We start from the raw sequence: 18,281 nt of genomic DNA, 5'->3' as shown, positions 1-18,281 counted from the left end.
GGATGATCCAGCATGGGAGGGAGGTGTCCAGAAGATTCATAGGATCCTTCTCACTCGTGTATGTCTATGAAGGAGGAAAAGCCATGGGAGGAAAAGTGGGAGGAACAGAGGGTGAAAGTTACTTGATTTTAGTTTGTCTCATACCCATTTTTATATTTATTACTATGTCGCATTCCACCTGGTAGTTACAAATCATAAAATGATTTATGAGTTATAAATCATAAAAATCATAAAAAGTGTGGTAAATAATAAAAATAGGTAGTGAAACATTTTTCCATATGCTCACTTCAGCATTATTTCTAAGTAAAACATACCAGAGGAGACAGTACATTTCAAACATTATATAGCAGTTTTTCGATCTTCTAGAAGAGATAAGAGATACAACTGAAATTTGTCAATAAAAGCTTTAGGAATATTTGCACGTACACATTTACATTCAAGTTGATAACACTAGTAAATTTTGTTTCAATACAAATTATGTTAAATAGCTCTTAAATTTCAGACATGGTCATATATATGTTATTTGAAACTCTTTTTTATCTAGATACAGATCTTGATAATGAATCTCTTGATGATAGATGTGCGGCTAGTTTGTCCCGAAATTCATGAAGATAATTATATTGCTGAAAAAAGTAAAGATATATTGAAATACATTGTAGAAAACTAGTTAGCAGAGTAGTACAATCCTAGTTGGCATTAGGAATCAAAAAATAATTGCTAAGAACAATTCTACATCCTTTTGGGTAAGGAAGCGTTTGCATTATGGAGAAGTTTTACCTTTTGATAAAGCTGCATATGGTGTGAAAAAACTTACTTGAAAAGTCTCTCAAAATCAGAAGGCAATGTGTAATACATAAGAATGTTTTATAAATCTGTAAAATCCTTTCTCCTTTTACTGGCAGGAGCAAATTAAAATTAAAAATAGTACACGAAGGCATTCTTTTTGCTAATGTATTTTCCTCTGGGGGTTAAGTAGGGAGGAGAGGGTACTTTCTGTAATAGTTAACAGTGGTAGATTCAAGAAAATCTATTTCTTCATTTATAGAAGCCCTAGATTCTGCTGCTTGTGATATAACCCATTTGCAACAATGTTCAGAGTAGTCAATATTTTTTTTAAAAAAATGACTAATCTTAACAGATAAGCAAAATTAAAAAAACTTTAAATAATTTATTTGGAGTTTTAATAGTTTCCCAGAGGATGTTCTTATTCTTCCAATCATCTCATTTCTTCTCATTATTGGGAAGTTGAAATTGCACATTGCTCAGCACATCAGCACAGAGATGGGAAAGCCTGTTGGCCACAGAATGCTGAGGTGATCAACTGGACAGCCTATATAATGTGGGCTTAATTCACTCCAAGATTAAAGGTGTAAAACACATATGCAAATGTTTGACCATTTTGTTTTGAGAGACTTGAGAACATGTTGAATTTGAAGAATCATTTAACAGATAAGAAGGTGAATTCTGTTTTTAGAACCTGTACAGTGAAGTGCATCCTGTATGGATTATTTTGAACAACCTTCTTTAAGTCCTGAGAATTATGCTGCTTGGTGACTTTGTTAGTTACTATAATAATTCATATCCATGACACTTGGGTAGACCCCTGCTCCTGGGAAGATGGACTCAAGGCCAGGAAGCCACTAAAGGCCAGGCCTCTTTAAGAGTGCCTGATCCTCTGGTTTAGTCGATTAATGCTGACACAAGGCACTTGGGAAAGGAAGGCAAATTAGCTTTACATATCTAGAAATAAAGTGAAATCTGCAGAATCTTTCAGGAACATTAATACATAATAATATCCTTGGGGCATTGCTACTGCAGAGATTTTATGGCTGTTGAGGGGAAAGTAAATGTGGAAGATGTCACTTTAGTTATCCACAGCAAAGGATAATTAGTATTGCTTTGCATTTTTTGTATTCTAGTCATTCATCTACTTTAAAAAAATTTTTTTATATGTTTTTTATTTATTTTTGAGAGAGACAGAGCACAAGCAGGGGAGGGGCAGAGAGAGAGGGAGACAGAATCCGAAGCAGGCTCCAGGCTGTGAGCTGTCCGCACAGAGCCCAATGTGGGGCTCGAACCCACGAACCATCAGATGAGGGACCTGATCCGAAGTCAGACGCTTAACTGACTGAGCCACCCAGGTGCCTCTCATCTATGTTTATTAAATATTTTGGTGAGAGGATCTTCACTAGATCTTTTAGGCTAAGAAACTACCAAGTTTATGGTAATCCCCTCATTTTTCCAGATGAGAGGATTCATTCTGAGAACTAAATGGGTAAAAACTGAACAGTAGTAGATCCTGCGAGAGTAAACTGGCAAGTTCAGATTTTTCATCATTTTGTTTGAAACACTGTGAACTTTTTCAGACATCCAGGTTATATTTAAACATAAATGTTGAACAGGTGATATCTGAATAATAGAATGCAGTGGGTTTTCAGTGCCCTTTTGATGATACAGGACACTGTGTCTATAACTGCCCCTAAACCACAACCACACAGAACAGTCAACCTCCTTACCTTTATAGTCTGTATTGCCCCAGATCCTCTTAGGTCTCTCAGGCTGTCTATGGCTTGCTCTGGTGAAACTGTGTCAGACAGGTATAGTAGGAGACAAGCGGCTACTAACAGAACATGTTAGGAAAATAGTGTATTATTAATGATCGGGTAGAGCACTGTATATTTAATTAGACTTCAGCTGGTGCAGAAGATGGAGTTTGGTGTAATTGTTCCAAACGAATTAAATGACTGAGGTCTTTTAGTATGTGTTTTTTGACAGTTAAATTATGATTTTAAATGCGGTTGAATTGAAGTTTAACACTGGCTTCGTTCTTTTTAACAGCTTTATTGAATTACATTTAATCGACCATATGTTTCATTCATTTAAAGGGTACGATTCAGTGGATTTTAGTGTATTCACAGATATGTGCACCCATCAGCACAATTTTCGAACATTTTCATCCCCTCAAAAAGAAACCCTGTCTTCCATTGTCATCCTCCCTGGTCCCCCATCACCCCTCCCCTGAGCAACCACTAATCTACTTTCTGTCTGTGGATTTGCCTAAACATTTCATATAAATGCAACCATATGTGGCCTTTTGTGATGGGCTTCTTTCACTTAGCATAACGTGCTCAGGACTCACACATATTGAGGCTTGTAACTGCTTCATTCCTTCTTAGGGATGAATAATATTCCATTGTACAGATACACACTTTGTTTACCCACAGTCACTTGATGGGCATTTAGGCTGGTTCCAGTTTTTGGCTATTATTAATAATGGTGCTATAAATGTTCGTGTCCAAGTTTTTGTGTAGACATGTTTTCATTTCTTTTGGGCATATACCTCGTGAAATTGCTGGGTAAAGGGCGACTGTATGTTTAAGTGTTTGAGGAAGTACTGCCAGACTATTTTCCAAAGCAGCTGCACCATTTTACTCTGTCTCCAGCAGTATATGAATGTTCCAATTTCCCCAAATCCCAGTGCATGTTTTCTACTTTTCGGGTAATAGCCATCCTAATGGGTATTAAGTGGTATCTCATTGTGGTTTTGATTTGCATTTCCTAGATGACTAATGATGGTAGGCATCTTTTCATGTCCTTATGGTCATTTGTGTATTTTGTTTGAAGAAATATCTATTCAGATCCTTTGTCCATCCTTTAAATTGGGCTGTCTTTTTATTATTGAGTTGTAAGAATTCTTTTTAGGTAAGTCACTTGTCAGATATATGGTTTGCAAATATTTTTTTCCCATTCTCTGGTTATCTTTTCATTTTGATAATGTTCTTAGAAGCACAAAAGCTTTTAATTTTGATACTTTCCAACATTAAAAGGAATAACTGTTAACTCTAGTATGGCATTTCATTAACTTTGTTTTCTAATACTTTTATTTTATTTTTAAAAAATTTATTTATTTTGAGAGAGCAAGAGAGCCAGGGAGGAGCAGAGAGACCAGCAGAGAGAGAATCCCAAGGAGGCCTGACACTGTCAGTGCAGAGCCTGATGCGGGGCGCAAACCCATGAACCGTGATATCGTGACCTGAGCAGAAACCAAGAGTTGGACGCTTCACCTCAGTCACCCCTTCTAACACATTTATTAAAAAGTGAACAGTAGGGGCGCCTGGGTGGCTCAGTCAGTTAAGCGGCCGACTTCAGCTCAGGTCATGATCTCGCGGTCCATGAGTTTGAGCCCCGCGTCGGGCTCTGTGCTGACAGCTCAGAGCCTGGAGCCTGTTTCAGATTCTGTGTCTCCCTCTCTCTCTGACTCTCCCCCGTTCATGCTCTGTCTCTGTCTCAAAAATAAATAAACGTTACAAAAAAAAAAGTGAACAGTAATTACATGAAGTAATTAACTTTGGTTTTCATACTTATGTTACCCATGGATATAATTTAGAATTTACTGTCAGTATCCTAACATCTGCATTAGAAAACAAAACACAAGAATGTAGGTGCTAAGACTTGCACAGTATGTTTTGCAGAATCCTTCAAAATAATGTTGAAAAGACTTCCCATTCCCACCCTAGCTTTCTAGAGAATACCGAATTAAGGGCCTTGAAATTCATTCATTCATTTATTTATTTATGAGAGCATGTGAGAGTCTGGGGGGGGGGTTGAGAAAGAGGGGGACAGAAGATCCTAAGTAGGCTCTGTGCTGACAGGCAGTGAGCCTGACGCAGGGCTCAAACTCACAAACCGTGAGATCATGACCTGAGCCGAAGTCGGATGCTCAACTGACTGAGCCACCCAGGCGCCCCTTTAAATAAATCTTTAGGTCTTAGCAGATTTATATTGTGTTTTGTCTCATTTTAATACAAACTGAGCACATGACCCAGAAACAGGATATTTTTGTCTACTTTGAGGATTTAAAAAAATTACTGAATAATGAAAATAAATTTCTTACCAAGACAAGATCTTCCAAGTCCTCCATAACAGCTGAAAGGGAAGCACAATTTGAATATTAGACATTTTCATTTCACCCCGCCAATTAGAACTAAAGACTTGCTCCTTCTAAATTTGCCTTCTGTTTCTAAATTTAATAGTGCCTGCTAGCACAGTGCCTGGCACACAGAGGTTAGTAAATATTTTTACATTAATAAAGAGTAAAGTGTGCTTGTTTATTTGTTGGGAGGTATTCTCTGAATACCTCTAAGGATCAATGCAGGCAGGCCCTTTTTATTGATCTTTTTAAACACCAGTATCCACATCAGAGAAGTGGAACATGTTACTAAACAGATAGAAATCAGACTATTTTTACCAACTGCCAGTTTATTTCCTCTGTCTAAACAAAACCTTAGTGGTTATGGGACAAGTCCATATGACACAACAACTCCTTATTTATCTAAAAGGAATACAGAGGTGGCATGTTATAGAGATTTAAAGCATGGTTTCTAGAGCCCTACTGTCTGGGGCTGAATGGTCAATCTGTCATTATTACATGTGTGAACCTAAGGAAGTTATTTAACCTCTCTGGGTCTCAGCCTTTTCATGTATCAGATAGTGACAGCCACAGAATCTGTATCATAGGACTGAATGACATAACTAACATTTGTAAAGGGCTTACAACAGAGCTTGGCACAGAGTAAGAAGTAAATGAATGTTAGCTGCTATTGTCTAGCCTTGTGAAGAAATCAGCAGTCTGTATAACTGGATTTTCCAGAAAAAAATCATGATTAACCTCAAAGCAATAAAACCATTCATTCTAACTACTTTCAAAGATGCTAAAAAAAAAATGTATTGTACAATTCCTGACTTTCTTAGAGGGTATACTGAACCTAATTTGGTGCTGCTGACTTATCAGGAACATAAATTACTGTGGTGTACTAAAGATGAAGCTGGAGATACAGGTCTTGGGATAGGATGTGAGATAGAGGAGCAAACAGATACTGACTCCTATGTATTCATGAACTTGCTTTCCACAAATATGCCAGATATAAGGATCTACCATAGACAGGTGGAGAGAGGTAGAACACTTCAGTGGTTTTCTGCAAGATGAATACTGCTTTCTACCCATTGCTACCTTTATCTTTCCTCCTCTGATTCCTGCTTATCCTTCAAGTCCAGCTCTGAACTGCCCTTGTGCCCCCACAGAAACCATCACTGTCATTTTTGCTGCCTTGTGCATACCTTGTGTGAATCTTACTGCACTTACATGTAGTGTTGTTAGCAGGGGCTCCTTGAGGGTGGGGACTGTGCCTCACAGTGTGTGTTTTGTATTCTTAGTGTTTGGTGCACAGTGGATGTTATGGGTTGAATTGTATCCCCATAAAGCTATGTTGAAGTCCTAATCCCTGGTACTGTGAATGTGGCCTTATCTGGAAATAGGGTCTCTGCAGATGTAATCAAGTTAAGATGAGGTCACTGGGCCCTAACCCAACTGGGTCATCCAACATGACTGGTGTCCTTATAGGAGGAAGTACCCTGAGAAGACACAGCAGTGCAGAATCATGTGACGACAGAGGCTGAGATTGGAGTGATAATGGCTGTGAGCCCAAGGACACCAAGGAGTGACGGCCACCACTAGAAGCTAGGAAGAGGCAAGGAAGGATTCTGTCAAAGTCTCAGAGGGAATATGGTCCTGTTGACACCTTGATTTTGGACTTGTAGCTTCAGAACTGGGGGAGAATAAGTTTCTTTTCTAAGCTACCTGTTTTGTAGTACTTTTTTTTTTTTTTTTTTAGAAACAGCACAGTACAGTAGGCAAGTAGCATCCCCTGATTTTATAAAGCAACAGAAATGCACAGGGAGAATCAGTGAGACAGTATTGGCAGGCAGCAAGACAGTGGAAAACAATTTACCAGACCTAGTTTCTGAGAGATAAACTCTAGAGCCATCTAGCAATGTGGGCACTCAAAGATAGCAGAATGGATAGAAAATTGTCTTTATCTAAACATTAGTCACTATAGGACACCTTTGAAATCTCTAGGACAATGAAAATTTCCAGTCATCAGATGCTTTATTTTATGGGAACCAGAAGCATTCAACATATGCAGGGGCTACCCAACCATCTTTCCATCCTGTTTGTATTCTGTTCAAACAGCAGACAGCATTTGGTGTGCTAGAACTTGCTCGAGTAGTATTTGTTAAATTTCACTATCTGAGCTAGTTTGATCTCTGGAAACTCTTCAGTAGAGGCTGCTTCCAAGGATTTATTAAAAAAAAAAAAAATCTCAGGACTGATTTGAAAAATGGGCTCAGGAGTGTCTGGGTGGTTCAGTTGGTTAAGCATCTAACTTCAGCTCAGGTCATGATCTTGCTGTTGGTGAGTTCGAGCCCCATGTCAGGCTCTGTGCTAACAGCTCAGCACAGAAGAGCCTGCATCTGAAGAGCTTGCTTCAGATTCTGTTTCCCTCTCTCTCTGCCCCTTCCCCACTTGCACTCTGTCTCTCTCTCTCTCTCAAAAACATTTAAAAAAACATTAAACATTAAAAAAAATTTTAAAAAAATAGGTCCAAAAATTGGAAAATATTTTTCACCAGCCACAGCTAATCATCTAATGCTATTTAACTTAGTGTTACTAGAAAATTTAGGAGAGTCAACTTTAGTCTAAAGTTTTGCTTTTATAATTAGTAAAGCAATTAGTAATTGCTTACAATTACAGATTATGCTTTTCTCTAGAGAAAGGTTGGAAACTGTAGAATGCGGGATGGTTTCTCTTTATTCCTTACTCTCCTGGCTATAGTTCTCTGTACATTAGAGTTTAGTTCAGCCACATATGGTTTGTGTCCCCAAAGACCCTTGTACTAGCTGGTTTGCCTTCAAAGGGAAACTGTTGACATGAGGCCCCGGAGCTCTAGATTGAAGGAGAGAAGGTAGCTGGGCTTTGCCTTTCCCTTGCTGCCCTGAGCCCGGCGCTCTGGTTATTTGGTATAGTCTGCATACTTTCTAGCTCAAAGCAGTGACTTTAGGGCTTTTGAGGTATCAAACTGTTTAATACTCTATCTTGTTCCAGAAAGGACTAAGCAGTTTATTAGTATACAGAAAGTACAAGAAGCACAGAGAAGGACTAGTTTGTTGCCTATGGCCGGCCCTCTACTGTTATGGGTCTCACTGCTGGCAGGGCATCTACTATTATTATCCATAGTACCACTTCTAATCTTTGTATTGCTACTGTCCGTTGCTGATTGTCACTCCCTTTTTCCTTTCTCCGTGCTTTTTTTTCTCTCCTTTTTTCTCCCTTAACACATTTTATTTTGTTTTAAACTTCCATACCAGCAGCTTTGCATAGCCATTGACAAGCAATGGGAGTCCCTCCTTCATTTTGGTGAGAAATTCATATCATCAAATGTAATTTTCCAGTCATATTTTTAAGACTGCTCATTGCTTATGAATGATTTCTTTGCTAATTAGAAAAATTTTTTTTTACATTTCTTTATTTTTTTAGAGACATAGAGAGACAGAGCACAAGTTGGCAAGGGGCAGAGAGAGAAGGAGACAGAATCCGAAGCAGGCTCCAGGCTCCGAGCTGTCAGCACAGAGCCTGACATGGGGCTTGAACTCACAAACTGTGAGATCATGACCTGAGCCGATGTCGGACACCCAACCAACTGAGCCACCCAGGCGCCCCAGAAAATTTTTTTTTAACATTTATTTATTTTTGAGAGATAGAGACAGAGCACAAGTGAGAACGGGGCAGAGAGACAGGGAGACACAGAATCCAAAGCAGGTAAATATCTGAGTGCTTGCTCTGTAGCAGACATTGTACTAGAAATTTCATATCTTATCTTTTTTTCCTTAAAGTTTATTTATTTATTTTGAGAGGGGGGATTGAGAAAGAGAGAGAGAGAGAGAGAGAGAGACAGAGAGAGAATCCCAAGCAGGCTTTGAGCTGACAGCATGGAGCCTGATGCAGCCCAACGCAGGGATCAATCTCATGGCTGTGAGGTTCTGACCTGAGCCGAAACCAAGGGTCAGGTGCTTTTAATCCTTGCACCAAACTATAAGGTAAGTAATAAGTGAGTAAGGATGCAACAATTGGAAAAATCATTCTGACTGGGACATTTCTCATGTAACAAACAGAGAAAAGAAAAACGTACTGTATTAAGGTTTTCCGGTTATTCTTAAGGCAGATTGCGAGCTCCTCCATTATTTCACAGCAGCTGGCTATGTTAGGAGTCCCTCCATCTGGGATTGGATGATGATGAGCGATAATTCCATACTGATGGTAGAGGTCCAAAAGGTTTGGGACTCTGTATTTTGACAGTTCCCCTCTGGTGCAGAAAACAAATATGTCTTGTATACCATAGCTCTTTAGTTCTTCTGCCAATAGACCAAGAGACGGATACACATGTACAAAATATTACAAATTTAAATACAGTCAAGACAGAGAATGTGGTGTTAAATTTCTTAAGCCAAACTAACATGATCATCTATACATTTGAAATACTTATTGATAATCTAAAACAATATTAATCTGTCTTCAAAGTAGGGTAAAAATCAAGTCACTAAGCACAAAATAGGAATTAGAAATGCCTGAACCAAAAGGTGCTTAAAATTAAACCTGACTTAATAATTCAAAATGCTTTTTACTGAATTTAAGATGAGTCAATTATATTGCTGTTCTTGAAAAAAGATCTTTTCAATACTGCTTTAAAGTAAATTTTGAAACATCTAATATTTCAAGATAAACTCTTGTGAAGAACTGACAGCACATTTTTCCCCCTGATTTTTTCTCACAAAATTCATGTTTGTTACTTTCATAACTGCTGTTTTGTTTGACCCTACGCCTTGTATGTAAATCTCCAGCATGCCCATGGTGCCTGAGCTCATGTTCTCCTTTATGTTTATACTGTGCCACCCCATCATGCATCTAATTTTGTGAACTAGGTCTCCAGAAATAAAACGTTAACTGTGTTAGAATTATGCAACTTAGCTAATTTTCACTATTATGAATATGAACCAAGCAATTGTACTATAGGCCATTCTATACACTGGAATGTCCTTATGGCAATATTTATTATAGACCATTAGGTTCAAAATGAATAACTAATTCTGGATGATCTCAGTCTCCTCTCTCCCCCTGCCTCCCAAATCCTGGGCCATTTAACTAAGCACAAAGTGCCTTTCATCATGAACCTCCAGATTTGTACCTGAAATGTGGCTAGTGCAAATTGAGATGTATTTTAAGTGTAAAATATAGATCTGATTTCAGAGGTTAAGTACAAAAAACCCATATCTGGGGCGCCTGGGTGGCTCAGTCGGTTAAGTGTCTGACTTCGGCTCAGGTCATGATCTTGCTGTCCGTGAGTTCGAGCCCCGCGTCAGGCTCTGTGCTGACTGCTCAGAGCCTGGAGCCTGTTTCCGATTCTGTGTCTCCCTCTCTCTCTGACCCTCCCCCGTTCATGCTCTGTCTCTCTCTGTCTCAAAAATAAATGAACATTAAAAAAAAAATTAAAAAAACCCCCATATCTCATTAATAATTTCTTTTATACTTAAAGCCATTGACAATGTACTATTTAGGCTATGTTAGGTTAAATAAAATATATTATCAAGTTAATTTCATCTGTTTTTAATTTTTTACTGTGGCAACTTAAAAATGTAAAGTTACATACATGGCTTCTATTTGTGGCACCCATTATATTTCCAGTGGACAGTGCTGCTTTAGGTAATACTATTATTTTTTTTTGTACTTCTAAAAGGATTAAACCTGTAGTTAGCATACTTCACCATTTTCAAGAGTAGGTAATCTTCTATCTGCCTCTCGCACACATAATTGCTATTATACAGTGGTTTTCAAGCTTTCCTAGAAAGGACTCTGAGGAGGAGCCACAGGAGCTGGTGCAGGGAGAGTCTAGGTTTCTCCTATCATCAGATTGTCATCTCTTATACATTGGATTGGATTGCATTCAAGATCTCAATGGAAGACAAAAGGTTTGGTAAGCTATTGGAAATCCCAAATTCCAAAATATTGGAAGGGAACAGGGCTTTCCAAAATGTGCAAGACTGGTTCTTGAACTAGTGATTTTCATTATATTTTGCTTATGACTTAAATGGTCTCCAAATGAAAAGTTTCTACCATGGCAGGTACCTCTAAATCAGAGAATCTTTACAAATACTGCAAGAGTCAACTAATCTACTAGCCTCCAGTCCTTTTTGGTAGGTAAGGAATAAATTAGAGAAGGTACATTAATAAATTGATACTCCAAAACAACTGGGAAAAAAAATGTAAGATCCAACAAATTTTTACTGGTCAGAATCAAGATATATGACATATTTATCTTATATATTTATATATATCATTTATATATTATATTTATCTCTATATTTATTTTGTTGTATTATAAGGACATTGGTAGGACTATTAGCCTTGAGCTATTCCAGGCCAAGCAGGATAAAATATTTTGAAAATCCAAGTTTTTTAGTACCATGGAATATGTAAACTCCAAATTGGGGTGGATTGTCAGAATATTTGTGGGATTATTAGACTTGAGGCTATAGTGGTATGAACATCTTTGGGCCTGTGAAGATTGGCCCTACTCCATCTTTCTCACCTAGACGCTGGATCTCTAAATTCTGACCGGGATGGACAATTTCACTACTACCTCTGGGTTCCCAGTTCAGGCTTAATTTCTGCTATCACAACAATCAAGTCTGCAAAGGATAGTGTGTTCAAAGATCTTGGCAGTGAAATGTCAGTTTTCTGTTTACATACCTTCCTCCCTCTAATGTATACATTTTAAACTCAAATGCAATTTCTATGTGTAACTACAACAATCGGTGAAAAGCAATGCTATGTTTAGTAAATGAGTTAGTTCTCTGTGCCCTTTGCAAATACCTCTTCTCATGTTAGAATAAATCTATAGTTTAAAACTATGAAATATCAAACATTTATGTGGTATACCAAACAGAGACTAACGTTTGTTCTTTTTGACAAAGAGATTATTTTCAGTGTTATTCAGAAAAAAACTATTAATATGGTTGTTTCATGTTACACCTACCTGTATCTTTTTGGATATTTCTTCTAACATTTTTAAATTTACAACCTATAAGCAGTAATAAGGCAAGTGAAAAAGTCAGTTTTTAATCATATATAAGAAATATACTTAAACACAAACACAGCTACTTTAGAACGTCATACCATATGATCATTTATATGTTGCGATTTCATTTTGAATATGGATTTCGATTTCTTATATTCTTAGTGATATAATTGCAGGGATTCAGAGATCCCAGCTGAAGGAACTCCTCATCCAAAGATTCTTTGCTCTGTGTCCTTTCTATAACAAGTACCTGCTTGTTGCCCTCAGCCTCACCTGTACCCCAGTGTTTACGTTTTATTAAGGTAGGTGAGTCAGAAATATAGAACCATGAATGTGGGTCTGGAAGGGTTGAAGAGTGATCTGTGTTCTTTTAGCTATAGCCCACAGGAGGGCTTCCAAAAGTGACTTCCCCAGGCTGCTGATCTATGAAGTTCTCTTACTGCTCAGTACAGAGTATGATGTGTTAGCTGACAAAAAATTATCTGAAGTATCTCAATAGGAAGCCAACTGTAAACCTACCTGGAAGAGCACACAAACCAAGAAACTGAGAACAATTCACTCGTGACAGGGGTAGCCTGAAAAGAATAAAACTTTAATTCAGTTTTTTATTTATTTTTATTTTTTATTTTTTTTTTTCAACGTTTATTTATTTTTGGGACAGAGAGAGACAGAGCATGAACGGGGGAGGGGCAGAGAGAGAGAGGGAGACACAGAATCGGAAACAGGCTCCAGGCTCTGAGCCATCAGCCCAGAGCCCGATGCGGGGCTCGAACTCACGGACCACGAGATCGTGACCTGGCTGAAGTCGGACGCTTAACCGACTGCGCCACCCAGGCGCCCCTCAGTTTTTTAAAAAGTTGTAAATGGAAGTTCAGTTTAACACATGTGTGCTTGGCACTGAACAAGGGTGTTTTAAAGTTTGACCATAGTCATAAAACAAAAATGCATATGCAAACATCAATGTGTTGTTCACAAAAAGGCCCAAAGAGGCTGGTAGTTTTAAAACAGGGACTTATCATTTACTTTGTCACAATTTAAGTCTTAAAAGTGGCAAGTTAACTTAAACTTACCTTAAAGATAATAATGCCTAGATTGCCTACAGGTAGTATAAAGCATTAAGGTTTTAAGTTACCCTGTGGTATGATATCTGAGATACTTTGTATTAGTAACCTTGGGGAATAAGCTAGAAAATTACCTTCTGACGATTTCATCCCCAGCATTCATTGTATATTACTATTTTAAGATTTCTTTGTAGCCTTCCTCTTTTAAAAAAATATTTTTAAAGTTTATTTATTTATTTTGAGAGGGAAAGAGAGTACAAGCAGAGGAGGAGCAGAGAGAGAGGTAGAGAGGGAGAATCCCAAGCAGGCTCTGTGCTGACAGGACAGATGCAGGGCTCGAACTCATGAACTGTGAGATCATGACCTGAGCCAAAATCAAGAGTCGGATGCTTAACTGACTGAGCCACCCAGGCACCCCATGTTGTAATAGATTTTGGTTAAAATAAAACAATTTCAAGAAATCATATTCCCAGTTTACAGTACTCAGGGACAAAGTGGGTAGAGGCTAACCTTGTCTACAAGACAGAAGATGAGTTTAGAGGAAAACAGAGGTCATCATATAAATACCATGTGACTCTGAAAATTAGATGAGGTTTTGAGTTTGAAAGGGGGGTAAGGAGGGAAATGAAAGATAATTGCTATTTGATGGTGGAATAAAAGGAACTTTAGGGATAACACCCTCTTTTCTCTTCCTATAGTTGGGAATGGTATTTTCTTTTTAAAAATTTTTTAGAAACTTAAAAAAAAAATTAAACTCCAAGTTAGTTAACATATAGTGTAATAATGGTTTCAGGAGTAGAATTTAGTGATTCATTACTTGCATATAACACCCAGTGCTCATCCCAACAAGTGCCCTCCTTAATGCTCCCTCACCTGTTTAGCCCATCCCTCCACCCGACACTCCACTATCAACCCTCAGGTTGTTCTTTGTATTTAAGAGTCTCATATGGTTTGTCTCCCTCTGTTTTTATCTTATTTTTGCTTCCCTTTCCCTATGTTCATCTCTTTTGTTTCTTGAATTCCACATAGGAGTAAAATCATATGATGTTTGTCTCTCCCTGACTTATTTCGCTTAGCATAATATACTCTAGGTCCATCTACGTTGTTGCAAATGGCAAGATTTCATTCTTTTTGATCACCGAGTAATATTCCATTGTATATATATACCACATTTTCCTTATCCGTTTATCAGTCGATAATGCTGCTATAAACATGGGGGTGCACGTGCCCCTTCGAATCAGCACTCCTGTATCCTTTGGATAAATACCTAGTGGTGCAATTTCTGGGTCATAGGGTAGTTCTGTTTTTAATTTTTTGAGGAAAACCATACTGTTTTTCAGAGTGGGAATGGTGTTTTCTTAAAGAGAGATTATTACATTTACAGGGATGAGAAAAAGCATTGATTGTTGTAGAGAATCTGGTGTAACCAGAAGTCACTGCCAAGCTTTTTAAGTTGATTCTATATAGAAACATTTGTTTTTTGCTCTAGTATCTGTGGTAATATGGCTTTTATCTTAAGCAGGGTCTGCTAGTAGATGCATGACTGTGGCAAGTAGTTCTAGGATTTGACTAAATGACAAACAATTAAATATCTCATCCTATGTTTGGTATACTATTCTTTTGTCCTAAAAGAATAAATGAGTTTTGGTACCAAATGGGAGATATTCTGATTTTATCTCAACTCCTTAGTTACTTGTTTCTACTATGGTTTTCTGAATGCAGAAGAACAATTTCCCCCTAAGCCCCCCAAAAAGGAAAGCCTTATTCTATCATGGATAGTAAATAAAGCAGAATTGGAAAATCCCTTAAAGATTAGAATTATACAACCAGCAGGAAAAAAAATCACTAAATATTTTTTATTTTATTTATTTATATAAAATAAATATTATTTTATTTATTTATTTTATTTATAAATATTTATTTTATTTTTATTTTATTATTATATCATAGATAGTAAATAAAGCAGAATTAGAAAATCCCTTAAAGATTAGAATTATACAACCAGCAGAAAAAAATCACTAAATATTTATTTTATTTATATAAAATAAATATTATTTATTTTATTTATAAATATTTATTATCTATTTATTTATTTATTTTATTTATTTTGAGAGAGAGAGAGAGAGAGAGAGAGTGAGAATGTGCATATGAGTGAGCAGGGGAAGGGCAAAGAGAGAGACAATCCCAAGCAGGCTCTGGGCTGTCAGCGCAGAGCCTGACGCAGGGCTTGATCTCATGAACTGTGAGATCATGACCTGAGCTGAAATCAAGAGTCAGACACTTCAATGACTGAGCCACCCAGGGACCCCACTAAATATTTTTAATATGTGGACTATGTATCTACATGGATTGTGATGTACAGATCAAATAATTTAGCTCATCATTGATCAGAAGTTTAACATACCATGATATCTGAATTGGAGTCTGTTCATCTTCAATAGGCTCTTCATCTGATGAGTCAAACTCACTTGTTTGCAATGAACTGGGCTTCAAAAGAAATCAGTTATGTTAAATAACTGTAAAGAAAAATATTTACATATAAGCTGACCCTTGCTTAACACAATGAATGCATATTTGCAATTTATTCAATTTGGGCTATGAGAATGGTCAGCAAAAATAAATAGATTTTACCATCCTATTGATAATTACAGCACTCTGATGGAAAGAGAGTTGGATTGGTAACAATCCAAGGATTCTGGTCTTGGCTTTGCCATTTACCATATAATCTTGGGCAAGCAACTCGAATTTATTCTGGGTCTCAGTTTTCCACAACTAGAAAGTGAGGAGATATATTCATTCATTCACAAACATTTCTTGAACACCTTTATTTGCCAAGCTCTGGAGATGCAAAGAGCCATGAAATAAATAGCTTCAGTATAGTTGGAGGGAGAGATATGTGCATAGATTACAGAAGAAAGTTGTAAGTGCTAACCTGGACGCACAAACTATGCACTTTAGGGCAGGGAAGGGAGTGACTGCTCAGGGAGCTGGACAGAGCTTCAGAGGACATACATTAGCTGGGTCTTAAAGGATGGGCAGGAGGTTTTTAGGCAGATAGGGAAGAAGTTAAGGCAATAAAGGCAAAAGGGGAAAGAGCTTGTTTTCAGGAACTGAAACATCAGGGCAGAGAGGATGAAGCTGGGGTAGTTTGCCTCCTCCATTTCTCAAACAATAACCCCCCTAACAGCCTACTAGTTTGGTGGATGGGGGTGTACAGGTAGGATAACCTGCTACTTTGTGAACCCATGGACTAGACACACTGAGATGGACTTTGCACAATGATCTAAAGAGTTGGAACTCAATCCTGTAGGCCTGCTTTCTAAAGGAGGGACAGCTGTTTCATAGGACCAGTGAAAAACACACCTTTCTTCTTACTTCCTACTTGGAACCAACTGAGAGATAACACAGTGGAGAGGCAAATGGAAATCAAGAGGTTAGTTTTATTACTGAGTGTTAAAGGGAGGACGTGGCTTTAAAGCTGTGGTTAAGTGGGCTTGTCAATTCTTCACTCCAGAATTGGACTCATTCCCCCAGTCATAGGCAGCTATGGACAACCCAGGGCTCCCCAGTGGCCAAGAGCGCCCTAGAAAGTAATCTCTGCAGAGAGAAGGGACGAAAGGGTTCAGCTGCTTGTGTTCAGCTCCTCTCAAACTGGGGGATCAGATCCCTCACTCTGTCCCTTCTGGGGACAAGTGGAGAAAGAGGCCAAGAGTGAAGGACAGCTGATGCCTCTCCACATGGAACCATGGGGATTAGCAAGTGTAAGTAGCTAATGTCCTTTCCAGCTCTGAAGCTATATTCTATAATGGTCTTGTTTGTTACTACAAGATCACATTACAGAGCCATTTAGGCTACGGATTTGAGTTGCTTTGGATCTCTTTGTATTATTATTATCAACTCAAAGGTTTTTAAATATTCAATAGGCTGCAAACCCTGGTGGTGGGTGATGTGAGTCAGGTGGGGCCACAGCACCTTGCGCCTGTTTTTCCTTTCTCTTTAAAGCAGTTTTGATGATTCCAGATTTTCAGAGAGAGAAAGAGAGTGTGGCCCATTCACTCAGGCTTTCCCAGCCAGGCTTACAAATCCTAACAGAGTTGGACGTTTCTGCTTCCCCTGGCCCAGGGATTCTGAACCCCAGAAAAGGACGCAGTGCCAGTTGGCCCTGGGGGATGGTGAAGCACCCACAAATGGGGATTGGCAATCTTTTATAGTGAGGTTTTCCCCGTCTGCGGTGAGGACCGCTCTCCAGCGGGCGCGGAGCGGCCCCGGACATCCCTTGGGGCTGGGCATCAGGCAAACTGATACACGGAGACACCTAAGCTCTCCATGCCTCAGTTTCCTCCATAAAACGGGATTCAGCCTTCTCTGGCAGGGCTCTCCTGAGGCTTAGGAGACTCTGCAGGAGACAGTTCCCAGCCTGTGCACGACAGGTTCACAACGAATGTCCGCCTTCCCCTCGTCCGCCACCGACCCTGTTCCTTTTCAATCATCGCTCTCCCCAATTTAGGAAAGCGCCACCTCCCCGACCTCGGACGGTTACAGCGCGAGTCAGGCCCGGGACCAGGCCTGGGCTGTCCCTGGGCCCGCAAACTGGCTTCGGGGACCGCTTCTCTCCCTGTGGCTTCGCTTCTCCGAGCCTCGGCCCGACTCACCGGCTTCATCGCTGGCCGCCCCACGTCGTGACCGGCTGCCGCCTCGGTCTAGCAGCACCGGCGCCTCAGCGACCGCCCCGCGCGGAGGCCGCCCCTCCGCTCAGCTCATTGGTACATCCTTCTGTGAGGCGGGCGCGGCGACTTCTAGGAACCAATCAGACCCTCTCCCTATTTCTTCCTCCGCCCCCGAGTACCTTTAACTGCTCATTGGTTTCTAGGGGGCTTTTGAAAGACGCGCGGGAGGAGGGCCCTGTAGAACGTTGATTGGCTGGGAGGGCACCATAGAGGGAGGGGGCGGAGCGCGGGGCCCGGAGAAAGCCTCTGAACGGCCCCTAACACTTTTGAGGATGCTGGAAAGCCTTTCTCATGGCAGGATTCCAGAGTGGTACCAGGGTAGGGAATTTTGTCTCTTTTCTTGATTTTTTAAATTTTTTAAAATTTTTAATTCTTTTATTAAAAAAAATTTTAAGGGCAGAGGGGGAGCGCTGTCCTGGAGCACCTTATGAAAACACACCACACCTCGTAGACTTTATACTTATGGTCACAGGGCTAAAAATACAGAATATAAACATACTTGTATGTTTGATATTTTATGTTCT

At 39.2% G+C, this 18,281-nt stretch overlaps 1 protein-coding gene across 4 annotated transcripts; it reads right to left on the bottom strand.

Moving 5' to 3' along the window:
- Positions 1–267: 267 nt before the first annotated feature.
- CDKN3 (cyclin dependent kinase inhibitor 3) lies at positions 268–17,800 on the bottom strand. 4 transcript variants are annotated; one of them, XM_040477178.1, is made up of 8 exons: positions 17,683–17,800; positions 15,435–15,517; positions 12,489–12,544; positions 11,928–11,972; positions 9,027–9,249; positions 4,895–4,926; positions 2,517–2,620; positions 268–623 (listed from the first exon to the last, which is right to left on the bottom strand). In XM_040477178.1, the coding sequence occupies exons 1-8, from the start codon at positions 17,689–17,691 to the stop codon at positions 537–539; spliced, it is 639 nt and encodes a 212-aa protein (XP_040333112.1). In that variant the 5' UTR covers positions 17,692–17,800; the 3' UTR covers positions 268–536. The 4 variants fall into 4 exon arrangements, with proteins under 4 accessions (XP_040333112.1, XP_040333113.1, XP_040333114.1 ...); XM_040477179.1 differs by having other exon boundaries at positions 9,027–9,246; XM_040477180.1 differs by lacking the exon at positions 11,928–11,972.
- Positions 17,801–18,281: the final 481 nt, after the last annotated feature.

This window comes from Herpailurus yagouaroundi, unplaced genomic scaffold (assembly GCF_014898765.1).
Source record: "Herpailurus yagouaroundi ecotype Mexico unplaced genomic scaffold, PumYag 141, whole genome shotgun sequence".
NCBI classification, from domain to species: domain Eukaryota; kingdom Metazoa; phylum Chordata; class Mammalia; order Carnivora; family Felidae; genus Herpailurus; species Herpailurus yagouaroundi.
The sequence above is the reverse complement of the archived record's forward strand: the minus strand, read 5'-3'. Positions and strand labels throughout refer to the sequence as shown.